Below are 19,377 nucleotides of genomic sequence, written 5' to 3'. Positions count from 1 at the left end.
GTCTCACTGTCGATTTTCTCCATGACATGTTTCTCCACTGGGTGTGGGGAGATCTAGGAAAGTCTGCATCTGTTCCATTGAGGAGGGCTTCAAGATGATGCCAGGGGCCTAACAACACGCTGTCACTCCGTCTTTCTCCAGGGCCCCCCGGGCCGAGCAGGGCTCCCTGGATCAGACGGCGCCCCTGGCCCTCCCGGAACATCCCTCATGCTCCCCGTGAGTGGTCTTCTGGGCTTTGTGGAACAGGCTGAGGGGAGGGCAGGGAACCAGAAGGGGAGGAAAACCTAGGAGGAGTCTCTCGGGACGATCCACCCAAAGAATGTGATCATCGGGGTGGAGGGTCTAAGGCCTCATTAATGATCTAGAACCAAACATGGAGCATCTAGAATCGGGCAGAAAATCCTAGATTTCAGGGAATCTAGGAGGAAGAGGCTGAGAGGGAGGGAGGGAGACAGGAGCTGAATTTCTGAAAACCTCTGAGTGATAAGCCAGAGCCCGGGGGAGACACTGGAGGAGGGCTTAGGGTATCTGGAACCTGGGACATGGGGGCCCAAGTGCTGGATGATCCGTCTGGTTTTGGGGGTCTCATGGATTTCCTGGAAGAATCTAGACTTTCTTCTTCTCCTTGCCCCACAGTTCCGGTTCGGCAGTGGTGGGGGTGACAAGGGCCCCGTGGTGGCAGCCCAGGAGGCCCAGGCCCAGGCGATTCTGCAGCAGGCACGGGTAAGTAGGGCTAGGGGTCTTGGGGGGGCATGGGAGGGGTGTGGTAGGTGGAGGAAGGCACTAGGAGGGGTTGGAAAGGTAGGTCAGTGTGACTGTAGGGCAGGGAGAGGTCTGGGTTGGATTGGGGGCTGACATGGAGGTTGAGGACGATCAGGGCAGCGGAATGAAGGTCAGGGAAGAAGGGTAAATCTGGGAGGTGACCCGGAGTCTGGGGTGCTCCTGCTGCCTGTGCTCAGCTCTGCCGTCTCCTCTGCCCTCCCTAGATGGCCCTCCGAGGACCCCCTGGCCCCATGGGATACACAGGCCGCCCTGGCCCCCTGGTGAGTGCGTAGGGTGTTGTGATAGGGGATCCTTTATCCATGTGTGGGGGTATGGACAGTCCTGGAAAAGGACAAATTTGAGAGATATTTTGCTGCATTGGGGGAAGGCTCTGTGGCCACCGATGGGCGTGTCCTTCAGCAAGCCCCCCTCTCTCCTCACAGGGACAACCCGGGAGCCCTGGCATGAAAGGAGAGTCTGGAGACCTGGGACCTCAGGTGGCAGCCTCCCCCGATCTGGTCCCCAGCTCAGTGCTGCCCCCCCCCACCCCCAACCCCCCCCCCCCCCCGACCTGTGCTCACTAACCCTGCCCCTTTCTCCCTCCTAGGGCCCCAGAGGACCTCAGGGCCTCATGGGCCCTCCTGGCAAGGCGGGGCGAAGGGTGAGTGACTGGGGTGGGAGATGGAAACAGGGTGCAGGGGGTGGAGGGCTGGGCCCCTGCTTGCTCTGACACCTCCCCTGCATCCCCAGGGCCGAGCGGGTGCTGACGGAGCCCGAGGGATGCCTGGGGAACCTGGAGTGAAGGTAACAGGCTTGGGCCCCTTTCTGGTGCCCACCCGGAACTCATCTGTTTCCTGGGGATAGCCCCGCCCCGCTCATGACATGATGGGAAAGGGGCGGGCACCTCACCTGGGCTGCCCCTCTCCTCCTTAGGGTGACCGAGGATTTGATGGCCTCCCGGGGCTGCCTGGGGAGAAGGGACACAGAGTGAGTATGGGGGCCGCAGGGTGCTGTGATGGGGGTGGATCTTCCCTGGAGGGGAAGGGAGGGAGGGATCGCGAGGTCAGGGCAGGAGGCTGGCGGCCCCAGCAGGAGCTGAGAGGAGGAGCTTCCTTGGACACTGAAGACGGTCTGCGTCTGTCTGTGTTGGGGGCTCTGTACCCCTCTTACCTGGTGGCCCATTTTTCAGGGTGATACTGGTGCCCAGGGCCTTCCTGGGCCCCCTGGTGAGGATGGAGAGAGGGTAAGTGTTGCAGCCTGCGTGGGCGGGTGGGGTGGGGGCTGGGGGCGGGGGGTTCTGGAAGGCGAGGCTGCTTCACATGTCCTCCTCCAGGGAGACGACGGAGAGATCGGGCCTCGGGGGCTGCCTGGGGAGTCGGTGAGTGTCGGGGGGCAGGAAGTGTGGCTCGGACCCCAGAGGAGGGGCGTGGGCGTGAAAGGGATGCGCTCTCTCACCTACGTGGTCCTGTCTTCCCCTCACCTGAATGCAGGGACCTCGAGGTCTCCTTGGCCCCAAAGGCCCTCCTGGGATTCCTGGACCCCCGGTGAGTGACTGTCCCTGACTCTGACCCCGCCCTCTCCACCTTCCCTGAATGCCTCCCCGCCCCGCCCCCACTGCCCCTTGAGCCGCACCCGCAGGTGCCCACGCGGGGCCATATCCTCTAATGCATCAAACACTTTGGGCATAGCAAAAAAAAGGTCCTCAAGAGAAACAAAACAAAACAAACCCACAGACCAGAGCCCCATGCCCTGTGGATCCGGGCAGCCATGTTTGCTTAGGTTCAGAGGGCGGCTGCCACGCGCCTGCCCTATCCGGCGGGGATGGCCTGGCGTGGGAAACCACAGGTCCGTCCGGACTCACGCCCCTCTCATGTTTCAGGGAGTCCGAGGCATGGATGGCCCCCACGGTCCCAAAGGCAGCTTGGTAAGTGATGGGTGTGGAGACCCTGCCCGCCCCTCCGCCCCTCGTGTCTCTGCCAAGGTCTCCTCCCTTTGCCCCTCTGACCCCCTCCTGCTTCTGGCACTTGCCCCCTCGTCTGTCCCTCCTGGGACTCAGCTCCCCTGCCCGGTTTGTTCTGTCACCATTTCCTTCTGACCCCTGCCTGGCTGCCTGTTTCCAGGGACCCCAGGGAGAACCAGGACCTCCGGGACAGCAGGGCACCCCCGGGACCCAGGTGAGTGGTCCTGTCTGCCCCCCCAACCTGAGGGCCCCACCCTGGGCTCCCACAGTGGGTCAGACCCTGCATGGGGACTGAAAATGAAGGGTCTCAAGTTTTTGCTGCTTGTGCTGTGAACTGGGGGTGCTGGCTGGGGGAGAAAGCGGGACCCACCCCTGGGGGCCCCTGTAATGTCTCTCTCCGGTGTCTAGGGTCTCCCCGGGCCCCAGGGTGCCATTGGCCCTCATGGAGAGAAGGTAAGTGACTAAGGGATCTGGGGGATGGTGGGTGTGCTGAGGCGGGTTGCAGGGAGCCCCCAAATGTCTGGCTGTGACTGAGTGTCCTCATCTCCCTGCAGGGTCCTCGAGGGAAACCAGGCCTGCCTGGCATGCCCGGCTCAGATGGACCCCCGGTGAGTGCCCCCACCTCGTCATGCAAATCCCCCTTGACCTTCCACCCCAGGGAGTGACTTGCAGGCACCTCAGTGAGTATCCTTACAGAGTGTCCCTTGTCCTGGGAAGTCACTGGTGATGCCGCCAATGGTCAGTCAGCTTCATTAGGACCTGGGGGCATTTGGGTCCAAGAAGTGTAGAGAGGGATGCAGGAAGTGACAGGGACCAGTGGTCACGCTCTCCTTCCCCTACCCCCAGGGTCACCCGGGCAAGGAAGGCCCTCCCGGAACCAAAGGAAACCAGGTAAGCTCTTCCATGGCCCCTCACATCCCCTGGCAGGGTCGCCACCCAGACCTGGGCACCCAAGTCCTTGGGATCTCCTTGTATCTTCACGTGGCTCTAACAGTCCACCCCCTGCAACCCTCTCCGGACTCCAATTGGTCACTTCCTTTTCTCCCGCCCCTGGGCGTCCTCAGTGACCCCCTGAGACCCTTTATTGACAACTCTCTGTCCTCTTGCAGGGTCCATCTGGACCTCAGGGTCCTCTGGGGTACCCAGGACCTCGGGGCATCAAGGTAAGAGACCAGCCAGCTGGGAGAGGAAGGCTGAGGTCAGGGCGGCCAGCTGGGCCCCGGAGCTTGGTCCTGCCAGCCTCGCCACCCCTCCTGACCACTCCGTCTCTCCCCTTCCAATTCCAGGGCGTGGATGGAATTCGGGGTCTGAAGGGTCACAAGGGTGAAAAGGTGAGCAATGGCCCTCAGCCCCAGCTGCCCTCACCACCCTCCGCCCCTTCTCCTGCCCACCTCTGTCTACCCCTCCTTCCATCATCCGTGATGTCCTCTCGCCCTCACCACCCTCCACCCCTTCTGCCGCCCACCTCTGTCTACCCCTCCTTCCATCATCCGTGATGTCCTCTCGCCCTCACCACCCTCCGCCCCTTCTCCTGCCCACCTCTGTCTACCCCTCCTTCCATCATCCGTGGTGTCCTCTCGCCCTCACCACCCTCCGCCCCTTCTGCCCACCTCTGTGTACCCCTCCTTCCATCATCCGTGATGTCCTCTCGCCCCATATTTTTCAGGGCGAGGATGGCTTTCCCGGCTTCAAAGGGGACATGGGTGTGAAAGGCGACAGGGTGAGTAGAGACCTCCTCATTGCCCCCAACTCCGAGCGCTGGTGACCCTCCCCTTTGAGCCCCAATTACCAGCCTCCCCCTGACACCCCTGGATGGCCCATCTCCAGGCTCCCTCGAGGATCTGACCTCCCTTTGGAGCCCGATCCAAGCAGGACCCAGCCCTGTGCTCTGTGACCCACCGGCTGGCTGGTCACCGCCCTCTCCCTGCCCCTCGGGGCTCCTCGTCTTGCAGGAACTTCAGGGACCCCCACTGACCCCACCAGCCTCACCAGGGCCTGCCCCCCATCTCGGGGCTCCGCTCCCACCCCGAGTCCCGATCTCTCACTCTCTAACCCTCTCCTCCAGGGCGAGGTCGGAGTCCCTGGTTCCAGGGGCGAGGATGGTCCTGAGGGGCCGAAGGGGCGCACTGGACCCACGGGGGACCCTGGGCCCCCGGGGCTCATGGGCGAGAAGGTGACGGGGGAGAGGGGGCCAATGTCTATGTGCTCTAGGACGTGGAGGGGGTGAGGCTTGGGGTGCTGGGGTCAGAGTGGGTGCAGGGATGCCAATGGCTGAAGTCAGAAAGTCAAAGATGACTGTGCATTAATTATGCTCCTCTCTGTGTCTGGCACCCCCTAGACACTGACAGGTTGAGAGGGGCTACACAAGAAGCCTAGGAAAGTCCCCGTTATAAAGAGTTCACAACACATTCGTGGGGACATGCAGAGAGGCTGTCACAGGGTTCCTGGGGGTGCCAGGCAGAGGGAAAGTGTGTGCAGACTCAGACCAGTAGGTACTCCAAGAAGGAAAAGAGTTGGAGAGGCGGTGAGCTCTGACATCTTCACGGTTAACCTGGCTGACGGTGTCCTGTCAGCCCCGCGGGGTGGGGACTTCTACGGTCCTGAAGCACCAGGAGGTTTGGGGGCTTGTTCGTCACAGCCAGTGCAGGGTAGAACCAGGGTTGGAGCCCCAGGAGTCAGGCGGCCGGATCCCTGCTCCCCACATCCACTCCTTGGCAAGACAGGTCCTGAGGCCTCAGGGGGCAGGGCGTGGGGCGCTGGAGGTGGGGGCTGCAAAGCTGAGCCTGCAGCAAGGCGGGGCGGGGGCTGCAAAGGGGCTGGTCTTGGAGGAGCGGTTGTGTGTGCTGGGGAGGAGGGAGCAGAGGTGCTGGGCAGGCAGGGGATCCCAGTGCCCGCAGGGCGTGAGCTGCTGATTTTAAGATACAGGGGAGACGAGATTCCAGCCCTGGAGTTTGGGGAAAATCCACTCTCAGGAAGGAGAGATTACAAAAGCCAGGCAGCCTGGGGTGGGGTTGGTGGGGGATGAGGGCGGTGGGGGTTGGGGGCACGCTAGATGTTTGCTGTTTGGGGGCTGGGTCTCCAGGATGGAGTGGGATCCGTGGCCCCACTTGTTCCTGATGGCCCTCTGTCTGTCCACAGGGCAAGCTGGGTGTTCCTGGTCTGCCTGGCTACCCCGGACGCCAGGGCCCCAAGGTGACTCGATGCCCCACTGCGCCCCTCCTCCTTTTCCTTCCCTGAGCTCTAATTGCAGGAAGCACAGAAGGACAGAACAGTGGGGGGACCCTAGACAGAATTTAGTTCACGCCCATTCTACAGATGGGGAAACAGAGGCTCAGAAAGCACCAGGGCTTGTCTAAGGCCACCAAGCTATTGGCAGAGCCTGGGTCTCCCATCCCCTGCCTCCATCACCTCTCCTGACCCCCCTTGGCCTTTCCCCAGCCCACCCTCTTCTCGACTTCTCGGTTTTCCCCCTTTTCCATCCTCACCAGGGGTCGCTGGGATTTCCGGGTTTTCCTGGAGCCAGTGGAGAGAAGGGAGCCCGGGTAAGCCGGGGAATGGGGGGCTGTGGGGGGAGGGGTGGCTCTGGGGGCCTCAGAGCTGATGCCTTGTCTTCACTTTGCCACCACCAGGGCCTGTCAGGGAAATCAGGGCCTCGAGGAGAGCGCGGCCCCACGGTGAGTGCAGCGGAAGAGGCGTGCGGCTCAGGAGCCCAAGGGGGTGCTTTGGGGGTCTTTCTGACAACTCCCTTGTCCTCTCTCTAGGGTCCGCGTGGTCAGCGGGGACCTCGAGGTGCCACCGGGAAGTCTGGAGCCAAGGTTGGTGGTCTCAGCAGGGCTCCATCTCCCCTCTGCTCCGGCGCCCAGCTGCGTCCCCTCCTCTGACCTTGGGGTTGGCTAGAAGTCAACCTCTCTTCCTCTCTGACCATCTCCCCCACAGGGAACCTCAGGTGGAGACGGCCCCCATGGGCCTCCTGGAGAGAGGGTGAGTGTGGTCGAGTCCCCTGCACCCCGGCGCTGTCCAGGGGCCAGTGGCGCCGGCTCCCTCTCCACGGGGCGGGTCCCCTGCCCAGCCCGCTCCCCATTCTCCTGGCTCAACCAGATCTGTCTCTAGGGTCTCCCTGGGCCTCAGGGCCCCAACGGATTTCCTGGCCCCAAAGGACCTCCGGTAAGCTGCCCTCTGACTTGCCTTGGCTCTGAGTGTCCCTCCTCCTCACCCCCTGCCCGGTCTAGAGCTCACCTGACCTCTGCACCCCTTCCAGGGTCCCCCCGGGAAGGACGGGCTGCCAGGACACCCAGGCCAGAGAGGAGAAGTGGTGAGTGGTGCTCTGGTGCCTGCAGACCCCATCCCCGCCCCCCGTCCTGTCTGGAAGGCCCCCAAGGAAGGGTCTCCTCGGAGTGGCCCCTATCCCAACGCTGCTCATACCGCAGCCAAGGACTCGGTGGTGACCCGGGAGCCTGAGGTCCATGCCGTGTCCATGCCAGACTGTGTGTTCCGACCCCCCTCTCCTCTCTTTCTCTCTCAGGGCTTCCAAGGGAAGACCGGCCCCCCTGGCCCCCCAGGAGTGGTGGGACCCCAGGTATGCTTGCCCCTCCACCCCTCCCCACAGAGACAAAGCATCCTAGACCCTGGGGGTTGGAATGTCTGCCTTTCTTCTCTCTTCTCCTGATCCGGGGCCCCCAACCCTCCTTTGCCTGTGGGGCCCCGGGACTGGGGTGCATGGTAGGGGCTGGGTTTGGAGCAGAGATCTCAGATTTCCATCTGTTTCCTGGACCAGTTCTCTTCTTCTTGCGTCTTGGAGCGGAGGAAGGTCCCCGACAGGGACACTGGGTGGTGTGGCTACCCCACACAGGGGAAGGGAGATCAGCGTGGAGGCCTAGGAGAGTCCTGGGGCAGACAAGAAGGGGTCCTGGGGGGTACCGTGAGGTGACCAGAGTGAGACGGGGGCGGGGGTGAGACTGGAGTCTGTTTGCCTCTTTCCCAGGGAGCCGCAGGGGAAACCGGGCCCATGGGGGAGAGAGGTCACCCAGGCCCCCCCGGCCCCCCTGGAGAGCAGGGACTGACTGGAACAGCTGGAAAAGAAGGCACGAAGGTCAGCAGAGGGCCCGGGAGGGGGCACTTGGGAGAACGGGGTTCGGTGCCTAAAGGGACAGCCCGTTGGGGGTTTGAGGGGGCAGAGGTCGCTCTGCTCAACTGGGGAGGCTGGCAGTGGTTCATCACCTTGGTTTCCTTTTAGGGCGATCCCGGACCCCCTGGGGCCCCGGGGAAGGATGGTCCCGCTGGTCTGAGGGGCTTTCCGGGAGAGAGAGGCCTCCCTGGCACTGCTGTGAGTGTGACCCCGACCCAGATGCCTGTGAAGAGGCCCCGCACCTCCTGGCTCCCCAGCGTCACCCTGCGCCCACATCCCAGCCCCCACCCTTCCCCGCGTGTCTCCTAAGCTCCGGGCCTGTGAGGTCCCCCTCTTCCGTCTCACGTCTGTTATCCCCAATCTCTGGCTCACAGGGCGGTCCTGGTCTGAAGGGGAATGAAGGCCCGGCTGGTCCCCCAGGCCCTGCGGTGAGTCTGGGGCCCCTGGGGGGCGGTGGGAGGAAGGGTGCGGGGCAGCATCTGGGTTCAGGTAGGGCTGCGGGACCTGGCAGAGGGAGGCTGGGGGAATAAGGCCTCTGATGCTGGGCCTTTCTCCTGGGAACTGTGGCTGGGCATGCTCTGGTGTCGGGGGCTGTGGTCTCCCCTTTAGCGGGTCTGACGCTTGCCTCTGTTGCAGGGATCCCCTGGTGAGCGAGGTTCGGCAGGATCTGGGGGACCCATTGGCCCCCCAGGGCGCCCGGGACCGCAGGGTCCGCCTGGAGCAGCGGGAGAGAAAGGGGTCCCGGTGAGTGCGGGGTCCTTGGGAGGCGCTGTAGGCGGTCTGGAAGCTGCTGGGTCTCAAGGGGCCTCCAGGGTGACAGCATCTGTGGGTCACGACGCCTGCCTTCCTCTCCCACAGGGCGAGAAGGGCCCCATTGGTCCGACTGGCCGCGATGGGGTGCAGGGTCCCGTGGGGCTTCCTGGCCCTGCCGGGCCCCCGGGCGTGGCGGGAGAGGATGGAGACAAGGTGAGAGAACCCCAGGCCCCGGAATGAGCTTTCTGCACGTGAGCTCGCTGGGCTGGGCAGCCCCAGGGCCCGTGGCTCCTTCTGCCCTCCTGCCCGCTGCGTCCTCTAACGTCCCCCCACATTCCCCTAGGGCGAGGTGGGAGACCCTGGCCAGAAGGGCGCCAAAGGCAACAAGGGGGAGCACGTGAGTGTTCATCCCTCTGACTTCTCCCCGCTGCCCCTGAACCTCAGCCCCTCCTGGCCCCACCCCTTGTCTTGGTGTCTCTGACTCTTCTTTCTCCCCCAGGGCCCCCCTGGGCCCCCCGGACCCATCGGGCCTGTGGGGCAGCCTGGTGCTGCGGTGAGTGACCAGTGCCCCGATTCTGCCCTCGGAGTTGGGGGGTGGGGGTAGGGGGCTCCAGGCCTGCTGCCCGGTTCTGGGCGGGACTAGAAAACCCCAGACCCAGGACCATCTCTGAGTCCTCGTCCCTGCCCTCCCCGACCTCAGGGGGCAGATGGGGAGCCTGGAGCTCGGGGTCCCCAGGGACACTTCGGAGCCAAAGGTGACGAAGGAACAAGAGGATTCAATGGGCCCCCGGGACCCATTGGTCTGCAGGTGAGCTGGAGAGAGGAGGCAGGGGCTGCGAGGTGGGGGTCACAGCGGGGCTGGTGTCTGCCCCGGACCCTCGCCAGCCCCTGCTCAGGAAGGAGGGCAGGGGGGTGGGGGCAGGGGCTGGGATCTGGGGAGAGGGGCCGGGAAAGGGTGTGCTCCAGGTGTGTTGGTCACCTGGGTCCGTGTCGTGTACACCTGCGCAGGGCTTGCCAGGCCCCTCGGGGGAGAAGGGAGAGACAGGAGACGTGGGCCCGATGGTGAGTGCGGCCCCCTTGACGGGGTGAACCCCTCCTGACTCCAGCCTCACCTGCTAGTCCCCCCTGCTTCCAGTGCCCACCCCGCCCTGGCCTAACTGCCTCCCTCCCCGCCCGCTCCCCTGGCCCCGCCACTCCGGGCATCCTTGGCTCACCTTCTCTCACCTCCTGGCCCGTCTCTGGGCGTCTGCTTCTCTCCAGGGACCACCTGGCCCCCCAGGACCTCGAGGCCCAGCTGGACCCAACGGAGCAGATGTGAGTCCTCTGGCCCCGGTGTGGCAAGTGCCCTGCCTCCCTTCCCCTAGACTGTAACCTCTGGCCTCATCACAGATGCCGAGACGCCGCTGGGCCTGCCGTCTCACGGCGGTCCAGGCTCTGCGCCCACGGGGCACCCCCTCCCCTTTATTTCTGGTTCTCTTTCAGGGTCCACAAGGCCCCCCAGGAGGTGTTGGGAACTTGGGTCCCCCTGGAGAGAAGGTACTGGGAAAAGGGTACATGGATGGTCTTGGGGGGTGAGTTTCCGCCAGTTTCGGTGGGGGCCTCAAAGGAGAGTGATAAGGCGGGGGACCCCGGTGGTCCCGTGCTTGGAGTCAGTGCTTTCACTGCCGTGGCCTGTGCTCAGTCGTCTGAGGAACTGTGCAGTGTGACTGAAAAAAGAGAGAGAAAGACTGGGAATATCAGGATTTTGGGGGGGCTGGGGAATGAAGATTCTTGACCCCCATCTCCTTGCAGGGGGAGCCAGGAGAGTCAGGATCTCCGGGAGTCCAGGGCGAGCCAGGGGTCAAGGTGAGTGGTTGCTCTGGGGCCTGGCTCCCCAAGCCCCCCTCCACCCCCTCATTCCCACCCCCACCTTTTCTGTGACCTCCTGGAGCTGCAGCTCCCAGCCGTTCTCAGGGGGCCTGGTCCCTGGATCTGAGTGGGCTCCACCCCTCTTTCCTCAAAAGAAAGAGGGGCCCAGACTCCCCCCATGGGTTCGACTTCTGTGTGCACCCTGATGTTAGCTGGCGGAAGGGGATGAGGGCGAGGCTGAAGGTGTCTTGGAAGTGGGGGCTGCATCCTCCTCCTTTGGGACCATCTGTAACCTCCGCCCATCCTTCAGGGTCCACGTGGGGAGCGCGGGGAGAAAGGAGAGACTGGGCAGGCGGGAGAGGCAGGACCACCGGGGCCTAAGGGCCCCACTGGCGACGACGGTCCCAAAGGGAACCCTGTGAGTTTGGGAAGGGGGCTTGGAGGAGGGCCCTGTGCATGGAGACCTGGGAATGTGTGTGAGGATCTTGGAGTCGGGGGGCAAGACTGTGGGAGACTTGGGGGGGGGGACGGGGTCTCCTGGGAGGGATTATGGAGTTTAGGATCCAGAGAGAAAATGAAATATGACCTGAAAGCCTTGGAGGGCAGGCCGTGCATGAGGTGGGGAGAAGGGCTACTGGAGGCCCTCTTCCTAGGGCGGTGCGGGTGGGCACTGCCTGTAGAGAGGGAGCGTGAGCCCTGTACCCATGGGGGTCGTGTTGGCGCTGGGTGGGCTTAGGAGGAGCTGTGACCCTGACCCTTGGATTCCCTCCGGATCAGGGTCCTGTTGGTTTTCCTGGTGACCCTGGCCCTCCTGGAGAAGTTGGCCCTCGGGTGAGTCTTACCCAGGGGGAGGGATGGGTGAAGAGGGTGGTCTGCTTTGGAGGCACTCTGTGTGGCGGGTGGGAACTGGGGATGTGGGGGGCAGACGGAAGAATGGGAAGCTCGGCAGGTTTGGGGGTGAGGTCAGCCAGGCCTGGGGCTCCCTCTGACAGTGCTGTGTCTCTGCAGGGCCAGGATGGTGCCAAGGGTGACCGTGGAGAGGACGGGGAGCCAGGACAGCCTGTGAGTACCCGTGACCCCCCACCCGCGGGCCCAATCCCCTCTGCTGTGCCCACACCTGAGGGCTCCCTCACCACCACTCTCCCTCCCTCCACAGGGGTCCCCCGGTCCTACGGGGGAGAATGGACCTCCTGGACCGCTTGGAAAGAGGGTAAGCGAGGCAGACCTTGCGGGCAGTCCTGGGGGAGGCTGGATGGCCACTGGGGCGAGGGGGGGCAGGATGGGGAGAGGCCTGGTGTCCCAGCCGTCCTTGGGGGAGGTGTGTGTGTGTGATCACATGTGTTTGCGAGTGTGCCGTGCAGATTTGGGTATCTTTGCTCCTGTATGTCCTGTCTGATCTTGCCAGGGGTGGTGGTGTGTGTGCCAACCAATCAGAATAGACGTGGGGGCAGATTTCCTGGTGGTCCAGTGGTTGCGGCTCTTTGATCCCACTGCGGGGGGGGCAGTGGGCACAAATTTAATCCTTGGTCTGGGGGCTAGGAGGAAAAGGGCTGGCAGGGGATGAACCCTTTGTTTACTGGTGGTATGTGGGCAGGAGGCTCTTCTCCCAGTGCACAGGACTTCTCAGTATTTTGATAGCTGGTACCGTTGTAGCAGCTCTCACACCTGTGAGTGAGCCTCTGTGATTGTGTCTGTGTGTGCGCAGGTGTCTGTGTGTGTACCAGGAGGACTGCTTTGGGGAGGGAGATGAGTCAGCCTCTGTGATTGTGTGTGTGTGTGCGTGCAGGTGTGTGTGCGCACAGGGGTGTGTGTGTGTACCAGGAGGATGCTCGGGTGGGAGGTGAGCCTGGCTGCTCACGGCCGCCTGCACCCCCTCCCCTCCTCCACCTGCAGGGGCCTGCAGGGACGCCTGGTCCTGAAGGGCGACAAGGAGAGAAGGGCGCCAAGGTGGGGAGAGCCTCCTGGATGCTGGGACGCCCACTGCACCGCCCCGCGCCTCCCAGTCCTCACCCTCCAGCCCCCAGACGCCTCTCCCATGCCCCATCCTCCAGGCGGGGTTCCCTGTCCTCCCTACCCCAGGGGTCTCGGGGGCTAGGCCCCTCCCCTCTGTCTCTCCCCACCCACCTTGGATCTGCTGCCCCTACCATACCATCCTCTGCCTTTCATCCTCACCCTTTGGTGTGTTTCAGGGGGATCCTGGTGCTGTGGGCGCCCCAGGGAAGACAGGCCCTGTGGGTCCTGCAGGCCCAGCAGGAAAGCCTGGTCCTGACGGCCTGAGAGGTCTCCCTGGCTCAGTGGTATGTCATGATGCAGAGGTTTGGCCGGGCTGGGAGGGGTGTGGTGCTGGGGACACGTCTCCTGATGCCTGCGGTCCCTTCAAATCTGCAGGGTCAGCAAGGCCGTCCCGGGGCCACAGGCCAGGCTGGGCCTCCAGGCCCTGTGGTGAGTGACTGTGGATGGGGTGGGATGGGGTGGGGCCCCCGGGGCTGGACGTCCAAGCCTTGGAGGAAGTTGGAGTGGTGGTCCCCACAGGAGAGAGTGACTTCCTGTCTCCTCACAGGGACCCCCAGGGCTGCCTGGCCTCCGGGGCGACACTGGGGCCAAGGGCGAGAAGGTGAGTGACCATGTGCAGCCAGGGGTCTCAGCCTCCTCCCTGAAGCCTCCGGGGACCCCATGTTCTCGGGGGGCCCCTCCTCAGTCAGGGCTGTGGCAGCCCCAGGCTTCCTGCAGCCCCACCTGAGTCCCTCCTGCCCTCTGGACTCCAACCCCTGTGGTCCTCCTTCTCCCCATCATGGGTCTTCTGTGCCTCCCCCTTACCACCTGTCCGCTTTTCCAGGGTCACCCAGGTCTCATCGGACTCATCGGCCCCCCTGGGGAGCAGGGGGAGAAGGGTGATCGCGGGCTTCCTGGTCCTCAGGGCTCCACCGGGCAAAAGGGAGAGACGGTGAGTGCAGGGCGTGGTGCTGGGAGGTCTGGGCAGATGAAGGGTGGGGATTCAGGGGGCGTGCTGCAGGCGGGGTGGGGGTGGGCAGCGGGGCGGGGAGGAGGACGCACTTGAACCAGGCCCCCCCTTCTAGGGCATTCCGGGAGCATCTGGCCCCATTGGTCCTGGAGGGCCCCCCGGCCTCCCTGTGAGTATCCCATCTGTTCCTCCCCTCAATCCTCTAAACCCCGAGGCCCCCATAATCCCCCTGGTTTCCACGGCAACCGCCAGCCTAACACGCAGAGGCCCCCGTGTCCCCCATATGTTCCTGCACCTGCAGAGTTTCCAACCTGTCCTTCCAGCACCTCCCGGGTGTCCCCTTGTCTCCCCCGCCTGCCCCTCCTGGGTGGCCTCAGGGTCCTGTGGACTCGTGACCTCGCCTCTGCAGTTCTCCATGTCCTGACCCTCCCCTGAGGTGACCGCCTCTTTCTCGTGCCTCATTTCACAGGGACCTGCTGGCCCCAAAGGAGCCAAAGGAGCCACAGTGAGTGACCCCCAGCAGCTCTGACCGCCCCCCCCGACACAGCTGAACTTGACACTGTCTCTCCAGGACAAACATCCCACCCATCCCCTCATCCCTAGCCCTTGACCGATTTCATCCTCTGTAACATTAATCGCCTACTTGACCTCTTGACCCCTCCATGACCTCATTGCCTCCTTTGGCAGGGCCCGGCCGGACCTAAGGGAGAGAAGGGAGTCCAGGGCCCTCCGGGACACCCGGTGAGTCACGAGGCAGGGCCCGCGTTTCTGTTGGCCCCTCTCTGTCTGGGTGTTTCTCCGCGTCTCCCTCACCTTGACCTCATCTCTCACCCAGGGCCCCCCGGGAGAGGTGATCCAGCCCCTGCCCATCCAGATGCCCAAGAAGACGCGGCGCTCGGTGGACGGAAGCCGCCTGATGCAGGAAGATGAAGCTGTGCCGACTGGGGGTGCCCCGGGTAGTCCTGGGGGCCTGGAGGAGATCTTTGGCTCCCTGGACTCCCTGCGGGAGGAGATCGAGCAAATGAGGCGGCCCATGGGGACCCAGGACAGCCCTGCTCGCACCTGCCAGGACCTGAAGCTCTGCCACCCAGAGCTGCCTGACGGTCAGTGCCAGCCTCAGGAGCTTGGCTTGTGAACCACAGCACCAATGTGAACAAGGAGCATGGATGTCGGGGAGGCCTGGGGAAGCTGTCGGGGAGGCCTGGGGAAGCTGTTGGGTAGGCCTGGGGAAGCTGTCGGGGTGGAGATGAGGTGGGGGGCCAGCTTGGGGCGGCAGCTCTTACCAACCAGATAAGAAGCATTTCAATATTTAGCAACTGGTGTGATGGCTCAGTGGGTAAAGAATCTGCCTGCAAGGCAGGAGATACAGGAGACACAGGTTTGATCCCTGGGTCAGGAAGATCCCCTGGAGGAAGAAATGGCAGCCCACTCCAGTATTCTTGCCTGAAGAATCCCACGGACAGAGGAGCCTGGCAGGCTGCAGTCCAAGGAAGGGAAAGAGCAGGACAGGACTGAGTGATCACAGACACACAAAATAGCTCATTCGGTCGTGGGCTACTGTTAGAAAGGGTTTTTAAAGAGCTGCCCAGGCGGTAGTGATAGAGAATCTGCCTGCCAATTCAGGAGACGCAACAGATGCAGGTTCAGTTCCTGGGTTGGGAGGATCCCTTGTAGTGGGAAATGGTAGCCCACTCCAGTATTCTCGCCTGGAAAATTCCACAGACAGAGGAACCTGGTAGGCTACAGTCCACGGGGTCGCACAGAGTCAGACACGACTGAGTGCGCACGTGTGCGCGCACACACACGCACACATACACACACGCGCACGCACACGCGCACACACACACGCACACACACGGTCCTCCCAGGGTCGTCAGCTCACCGTCTGCCCAGTGTCTACAGGAACAGATAAACATACACCCGTGGACAACATGCTGGCATTCACACACACAGACACATGTGCAAGCCTGTGACCACACATTGTACCAGGGTGCGGGTGTCAGCGCTCCTACCAACTCCAGCCGCCAGCCTGGGGTGCTGCCCGGGGGAGGGGTGGCAGCTGCGGGAAGGGGCATAAAGTGACGAGGGAGACTGAAGTGAGGCGGGCTATGCCTGGGGGACAGGGCGGGTGGGGGCGGCCGGTGGGAGCCGCAGATGGACGTGTGGGGCAGAGAGCCTCTTGGGTACAAGGCCCAGGCGCCCTGACCACCCCCCCCCACTTGACAGGAGAGTACTGGGTCGACCCCAACCAGGGATGTGCTCGGGATGCCTTCCGGGTTTTCTGCAACTTTACGGCTGGAGGGGAAACCTGTGTGACGCCCAGGGACGATGTCACTCAGGTGAGAGCTGGCCCCTGGCCACCCTGACCCTGTGCAGTCCCCCTCTGGGCCTAGAGGCTCCCGGATTTCTGATGTCCCCTGGCCTTTGACCCCGTGGAGCCGGCTGAGGCTTCTGTTCCTTCTCGGCAGTCTCCTGCTGCTAACTTCGTCTCCTGCCCCTGACCACCTGCAGCAAAACTTTGCCCTCTGTTTGACCCCTGCCCCCTATTTCTCCCCCGGCCCTTCCCCGTTCACTCCGCTCTCGTGACCCCGGCCCCGGCCCTGCCTGTGACCGCAGCCCCCCTCTCCCCCAGTTCTCCTACGTGGACTCCGAGGGCGCCCCGGTAGGCGTGGTGCAGCTCACCTTCCTGCGCCTGCTCAGCGTCTCAGCCCGCCAGAACATCTCCTACCCGTGCTCTGGGGAGGCCCAGGACAGCCCCCTGAAGCTCCGGGGGGCCAACGAGGACGAGCTGAGCCCGGAGACCAGCCCCTACATCAAGGAGATCCGGGACGGCTGCCAGGTGGGCACCAGCTGGGTGGGGGTGGGCCCGGACTCAGGCTGGAGGGGCAGGGGCGCTGGGCTGAGCAGGAGGAAGCCTGCTTCTGGTGTCGGGAAGGGCAGGAAGGCTGGGCAGTGGAGGACGGGTTCACTCAAAGCCCAGCATGCAGGCTCCTAAGCATATTTACATGTTTTCCCCTTTGCACACATGGGGCTGTTAACACTGCTCACTCCCCAGGGAGGACACCCCCAATCTGTACACGCGTCTCCAGAGTTGCCTGGAGAGGGTCACACAGGTACACACACGTGCGGAATCATGTTGGCTGTCATCACACACAGCGGCAAACACAGGTACACACATCCCTGTGGAGTCACACGAGCTCGCACAACCACTACAGACGGATAATCTCAAAAACAAACCCACAGCTGTCCAGATTGGCTCAAGAGTGCACGCACATGTGTGTACACACACACACACACACACACACACACACACCCAACTTTCCCAGCTTTCCCAGTCCTGACTCTCTGGAAGAAACTTTAGAAAGGAAATGTAGCACAGTTTGAACTCGTGATGCAGATGAGGGGATCACGGCGCTCAAAGGAGCAGGGGCCTGGGACTGCGGTTGGGTGGCCCAGGCTCCCGCTTGCCTTTCCCACGCTCACTCCTCTTGCTCTTGTGTCTCTCCCCCTCCTCAAGACCCAGCAAGGCCGGACGGTGCTGGAGGTTCGCACGCCTGTACTGGAGCAGCTGCCGGTGCTGGACGCCTCCTTCTCAGAACTGGGGGCCCCTCCGAGGCGGGGCGGGGTGCTGCTGGGGCCTGTCTGCTTCATGGGCTAGGACCTTCTCCTCCATCTGACCCTGTCCGCCGACACCAGGCCCACCTGGAGTCCCACAGCGTGGGACTGTGCCACCTCGCAGGAGGGCTTCTCGCCATCTGGGGGCCTCCAGCCAGGGCACTGAGAGTCCCCCATCAGGGGCAAAGCAGGGGAGGGGCGCCCCGGGCCTCGCGGCCCTCCCCCCTGGAGCCTGGGCCCTGCTCGACAGCCGAGACCCTTATTTAAAATTTACCTCCCAGTCACCCCAAACACGTGGAAGAGAAGAGAAAGGACACTGTGTATTTTGTATTTAAAAGTAATTATATTAATTATTTAAAGCGTGGAAAACAAAATGACAAAAAAGATAAAGAGAGAAATGCCAACAAAAATCAGCGGACTTTGGAGATGGGGCTCTCCAGGGGCGAGCCCCAGCACCCTCCTCCTTGCCTCAGGGCTTTCCTCAGTGACTGTGGGGGGCTGGGGGCTGACCCCCGCCTCCCTCACACCCACCTGCAGCACCCACTGTGAACGCTGGAATACACGGTCTCCTTTGTCTCAGGGCTCTGCCTCTCTCTGCCCAGCTGGGGCTCGCTCATCTCTACCTACTGGGTGTCTGGCTCCCTGACCTGCCTGCCTGCTGTCTTTCTCTCAGTCTGGGGTCTTGCAGGAACGCCTGTTACTTGGGGACCCGGCTACTCCCCCAGGGGAGACGTGGAATAGTGAGGGGTGTGTGCAGGGCCAGTGGTCAGCAGATGCTTGAAATACTGAGATTCTTCCACATTAGTTGGGAAACCACGGTGGCCCTGAGTCCCTTGAGCATCCCACCAACATCCTGGCCAGCCCCATCCTTGCCCTGGATACCCCCACCCTCCCTGATCCTTCAGTTATCATGCGATCTGGATGGAAGGGACTCCCAGGACCTCGTCCAGCACTATGATCTGCGTCCACTCTGACTGGTGGTTAAAAAATGTGATTGTCTCCTCCTGGGGTGTATGTGCCTGCTGCTTGTGTTGTTATTTCAATCCTCACCGGACCCCCTCTCCCACCACGCCCCTTACTCCTGGCTGAGCTGTTATCAGAAATGGATGGCTTAATCCGTTTCCTGGAGGACTTGTCCTGTTGAGGTGCTAGGATGCAGAGAGAGTTGATAACAGACCACCCAGCGACATCAGGTGGGAGCCCAGGGTTCTGTGTGACCCTGGCGCCTGAGCGGTTCAGAGTGAGGGCGCCTGACCCTCCCTGATTTTAACTGACACCCCTTCCAGACCTTTAGGGCCCTCGAGGCTGGAAGGGGCCTTAGATGCCTGGTCTGAGCTCCTTGCGAATGAGGAGACCGAGGCTGACTTTCACGATGGCGTTTACTGCCCCTGCCTTTGGTGCAGGCTTGCCTGCCCCGTCATTAATAGCCAGGGCTGCGGCCGGGGCTCCCCAGGCTCGTGGGTATCAGCGTTCACGTTCCTCCAGGCTTCCTGCCATGGCAAGACGCACAGGGCTCGGCTGGAGTCTCCTCCGACTCCGGGCCGCCCCCCAGCGCCGGCGCCCTACCCCCACCATCCCGGGGCTTGTTCAGCACCTCCGAGCCTTCCGGGCCAGGTGTCCCCTCTGCTCAGGGCTGGCCGCATCGCTGGGCATCCCTGGAGGCTCCCGGGCTGCGCATCCCGCCTCCCGCCCGTCTGGGCAGGAGACGAACGCTTCTTCCGGGACCTCCGGGTCGCGAGGCCACTTTCCTCGCCCGATGTCCGGCTGCAGGCGCGGGAGGGGCACGCGTGTACGAGCCTCTGCACGTGTGTGCGCGTCTTGGCTTCCAGTCCGCAGACCCCAGGGAGCCGGCGGGAGAGGGGCTGCCTTGCACCCCCGAGCCGGAGCTCCGGGAGGCAGCGCCCTCGCTCCTCCTCCCGGGGATCCCCGACGACGCCGCCTGGACCGCGTCCCCGCCCCCGAGGACAGAGCCCGGATCCCTGAAACCCTGCAGTGCCGGAGCTGGCTCGGTCTCAGCCCCAGGGCGCCCCGCCATGCAGAAGCCCAGCCTCGCCGCGGCGGCGGGCGCGCGGGAAAACCGGGCTCAGGTGTAGACCCCTTTCGGCGCGGGCGCCCGGGAGGCGCGCGTCTCTGCTTCTGCTGCCCCCTGGTGCCAGCGCCCAGGGCGCCCCCGCGCGCAAGCGCAGCGATTCCGAGCCCCCAAAACACCCCTGCCCGCCGCCCCTCCGGAGTCACCAGCAGAGCTCTCACTCCCACAGCACAAGGGCGGAAGCCCTTGAACGCCGTCTGTTTGGGGTCAGGCGATGGATGTGGTTTCTGGGATCACCCACGCTCTCGTCTCCATCTCAACGG

At 63.4% G+C, this 19,377-nt stretch overlaps 1 protein-coding gene across 9 annotated transcripts in view; it reads left to right on the top strand.

The window, feature by feature from the left end:
• COL11A2 (collagen type XI alpha 2 chain) overlaps window positions 1-18,029 on the top strand; it is a 29,638-nt gene extending 11,609 nt beyond the window's left edge. For all 9 annotated transcript variants that reach the window (XM_061397871.1, XM_061397879.1, XM_061397878.1 and 6 more), the window contains 55 exons: window positions 142-216; window positions 637-723; window positions 987-1,043; window positions 1,206-1,259; window positions 1,370-1,423; window positions 1,513-1,566; window positions 1,696-1,749; window positions 1,952-2,005; window positions 2,096-2,140; window positions 2,253-2,306; window positions 2,642-2,686; window positions 2,883-2,936; window positions 3,131-3,175; window positions 3,277-3,330; window positions 3,569-3,613; window positions 3,832-3,885; window positions 4,009-4,053; window positions 4,389-4,442; window positions 4,788-4,895; window positions 5,861-5,914; window positions 6,211-6,264; window positions 6,352-6,396; window positions 6,484-6,537; window positions 6,659-6,703; window positions 6,833-6,886; window positions 6,981-7,034; window positions 7,245-7,298; window positions 7,704-7,811; window positions 7,956-8,045; window positions 8,222-8,275; window positions 8,484-8,591; window positions 8,706-8,813; window positions 8,944-8,997; window positions 9,100-9,153; window positions 9,301-9,408; window positions 9,609-9,662; window positions 9,861-9,914; window positions 10,083-10,136; window positions 10,392-10,445; window positions 10,759-10,866; window positions 11,226-11,279; window positions 11,457-11,510; window positions 11,605-11,658; window positions 12,342-12,395; window positions 12,638-12,745; window positions 12,837-12,890; window positions 13,009-13,062; window positions 13,285-13,392; window positions 13,526-13,579; window positions 13,880-13,915; window positions 14,098-14,151; window positions 14,246-14,513; window positions 15,637-15,749; window positions 16,043-16,249; window positions 16,928-18,029. In XM_061397871.1, the coding sequence (XP_061253855.1) occupies window positions 142-216; window positions 637-723; window positions 987-1,043; window positions 1,206-1,259; window positions 1,370-1,423; window positions 1,513-1,566; window positions 1,696-1,749; window positions 1,952-2,005; window positions 2,096-2,140; window positions 2,253-2,306; window positions 2,642-2,686; window positions 2,883-2,936; window positions 3,131-3,175; window positions 3,277-3,330; window positions 3,569-3,613; window positions 3,832-3,885; window positions 4,009-4,053; window positions 4,389-4,442; window positions 4,788-4,895; window positions 5,861-5,914; window positions 6,211-6,264; window positions 6,352-6,396; window positions 6,484-6,537; window positions 6,659-6,703; window positions 6,833-6,886; window positions 6,981-7,034; window positions 7,245-7,298; window positions 7,704-7,811; window positions 7,956-8,045; window positions 8,222-8,275; window positions 8,484-8,591; window positions 8,706-8,813; window positions 8,944-8,997; window positions 9,100-9,153; window positions 9,301-9,408; window positions 9,609-9,662; window positions 9,861-9,914; window positions 10,083-10,136; window positions 10,392-10,445; window positions 10,759-10,866; window positions 11,226-11,279; window positions 11,457-11,510; window positions 11,605-11,658; window positions 12,342-12,395; window positions 12,638-12,745; window positions 12,837-12,890; window positions 13,009-13,062; window positions 13,285-13,392; window positions 13,526-13,579; window positions 13,880-13,915; window positions 14,098-14,151; window positions 14,246-14,513; window positions 15,637-15,749; window positions 16,043-16,249; window positions 16,928-17,068 (3,927 nt within the window). In that variant the 3' untranslated portion in view covers window positions 17,069-18,029. The remainder of the gene's footprint in view (window positions 1-141; window positions 217-636; window positions 724-986; window positions 1,044-1,205; window positions 1,260-1,369; window positions 1,424-1,512; window positions 1,567-1,695; window positions 1,750-1,951; window positions 2,006-2,095; window positions 2,141-2,252; window positions 2,307-2,641; window positions 2,687-2,882; window positions 2,937-3,130; window positions 3,176-3,276; window positions 3,331-3,568; window positions 3,614-3,831; window positions 3,886-4,008; window positions 4,054-4,388; window positions 4,443-4,787; window positions 4,896-5,860; window positions 5,915-6,210; window positions 6,265-6,351; window positions 6,397-6,483; window positions 6,538-6,658; window positions 6,704-6,832; window positions 6,887-6,980; window positions 7,035-7,244; window positions 7,299-7,703; window positions 7,812-7,955; window positions 8,046-8,221; window positions 8,276-8,483; window positions 8,592-8,705; window positions 8,814-8,943; window positions 8,998-9,099; window positions 9,154-9,300; window positions 9,409-9,608; window positions 9,663-9,860; window positions 9,915-10,082; window positions 10,137-10,391; window positions 10,446-10,758; window positions 10,867-11,225; window positions 11,280-11,456; window positions 11,511-11,604; window positions 11,659-12,341; window positions 12,396-12,637; window positions 12,746-12,836; window positions 12,891-13,008; window positions 13,063-13,284; window positions 13,393-13,525; window positions 13,580-13,879; window positions 13,916-14,097; window positions 14,152-14,245; window positions 14,514-15,636; window positions 15,750-16,042; window positions 16,250-16,927) is intronic.
• The last annotated feature ends 1,348 nt before the right edge of the window (window positions 18,030-19,377 follow it).

This window comes from Bos javanicus, chromosome 23, assembly GCF_032452875.1.
Source record: "Bos javanicus breed banteng chromosome 23, ARS-OSU_banteng_1.0, whole genome shotgun sequence".
Classification (NCBI taxonomy): domain Eukaryota; kingdom Metazoa; phylum Chordata; class Mammalia; order Artiodactyla; family Bovidae; genus Bos; species Bos javanicus.
This window is presented reverse-complemented; position numbering and strand designations above follow the sequence as displayed.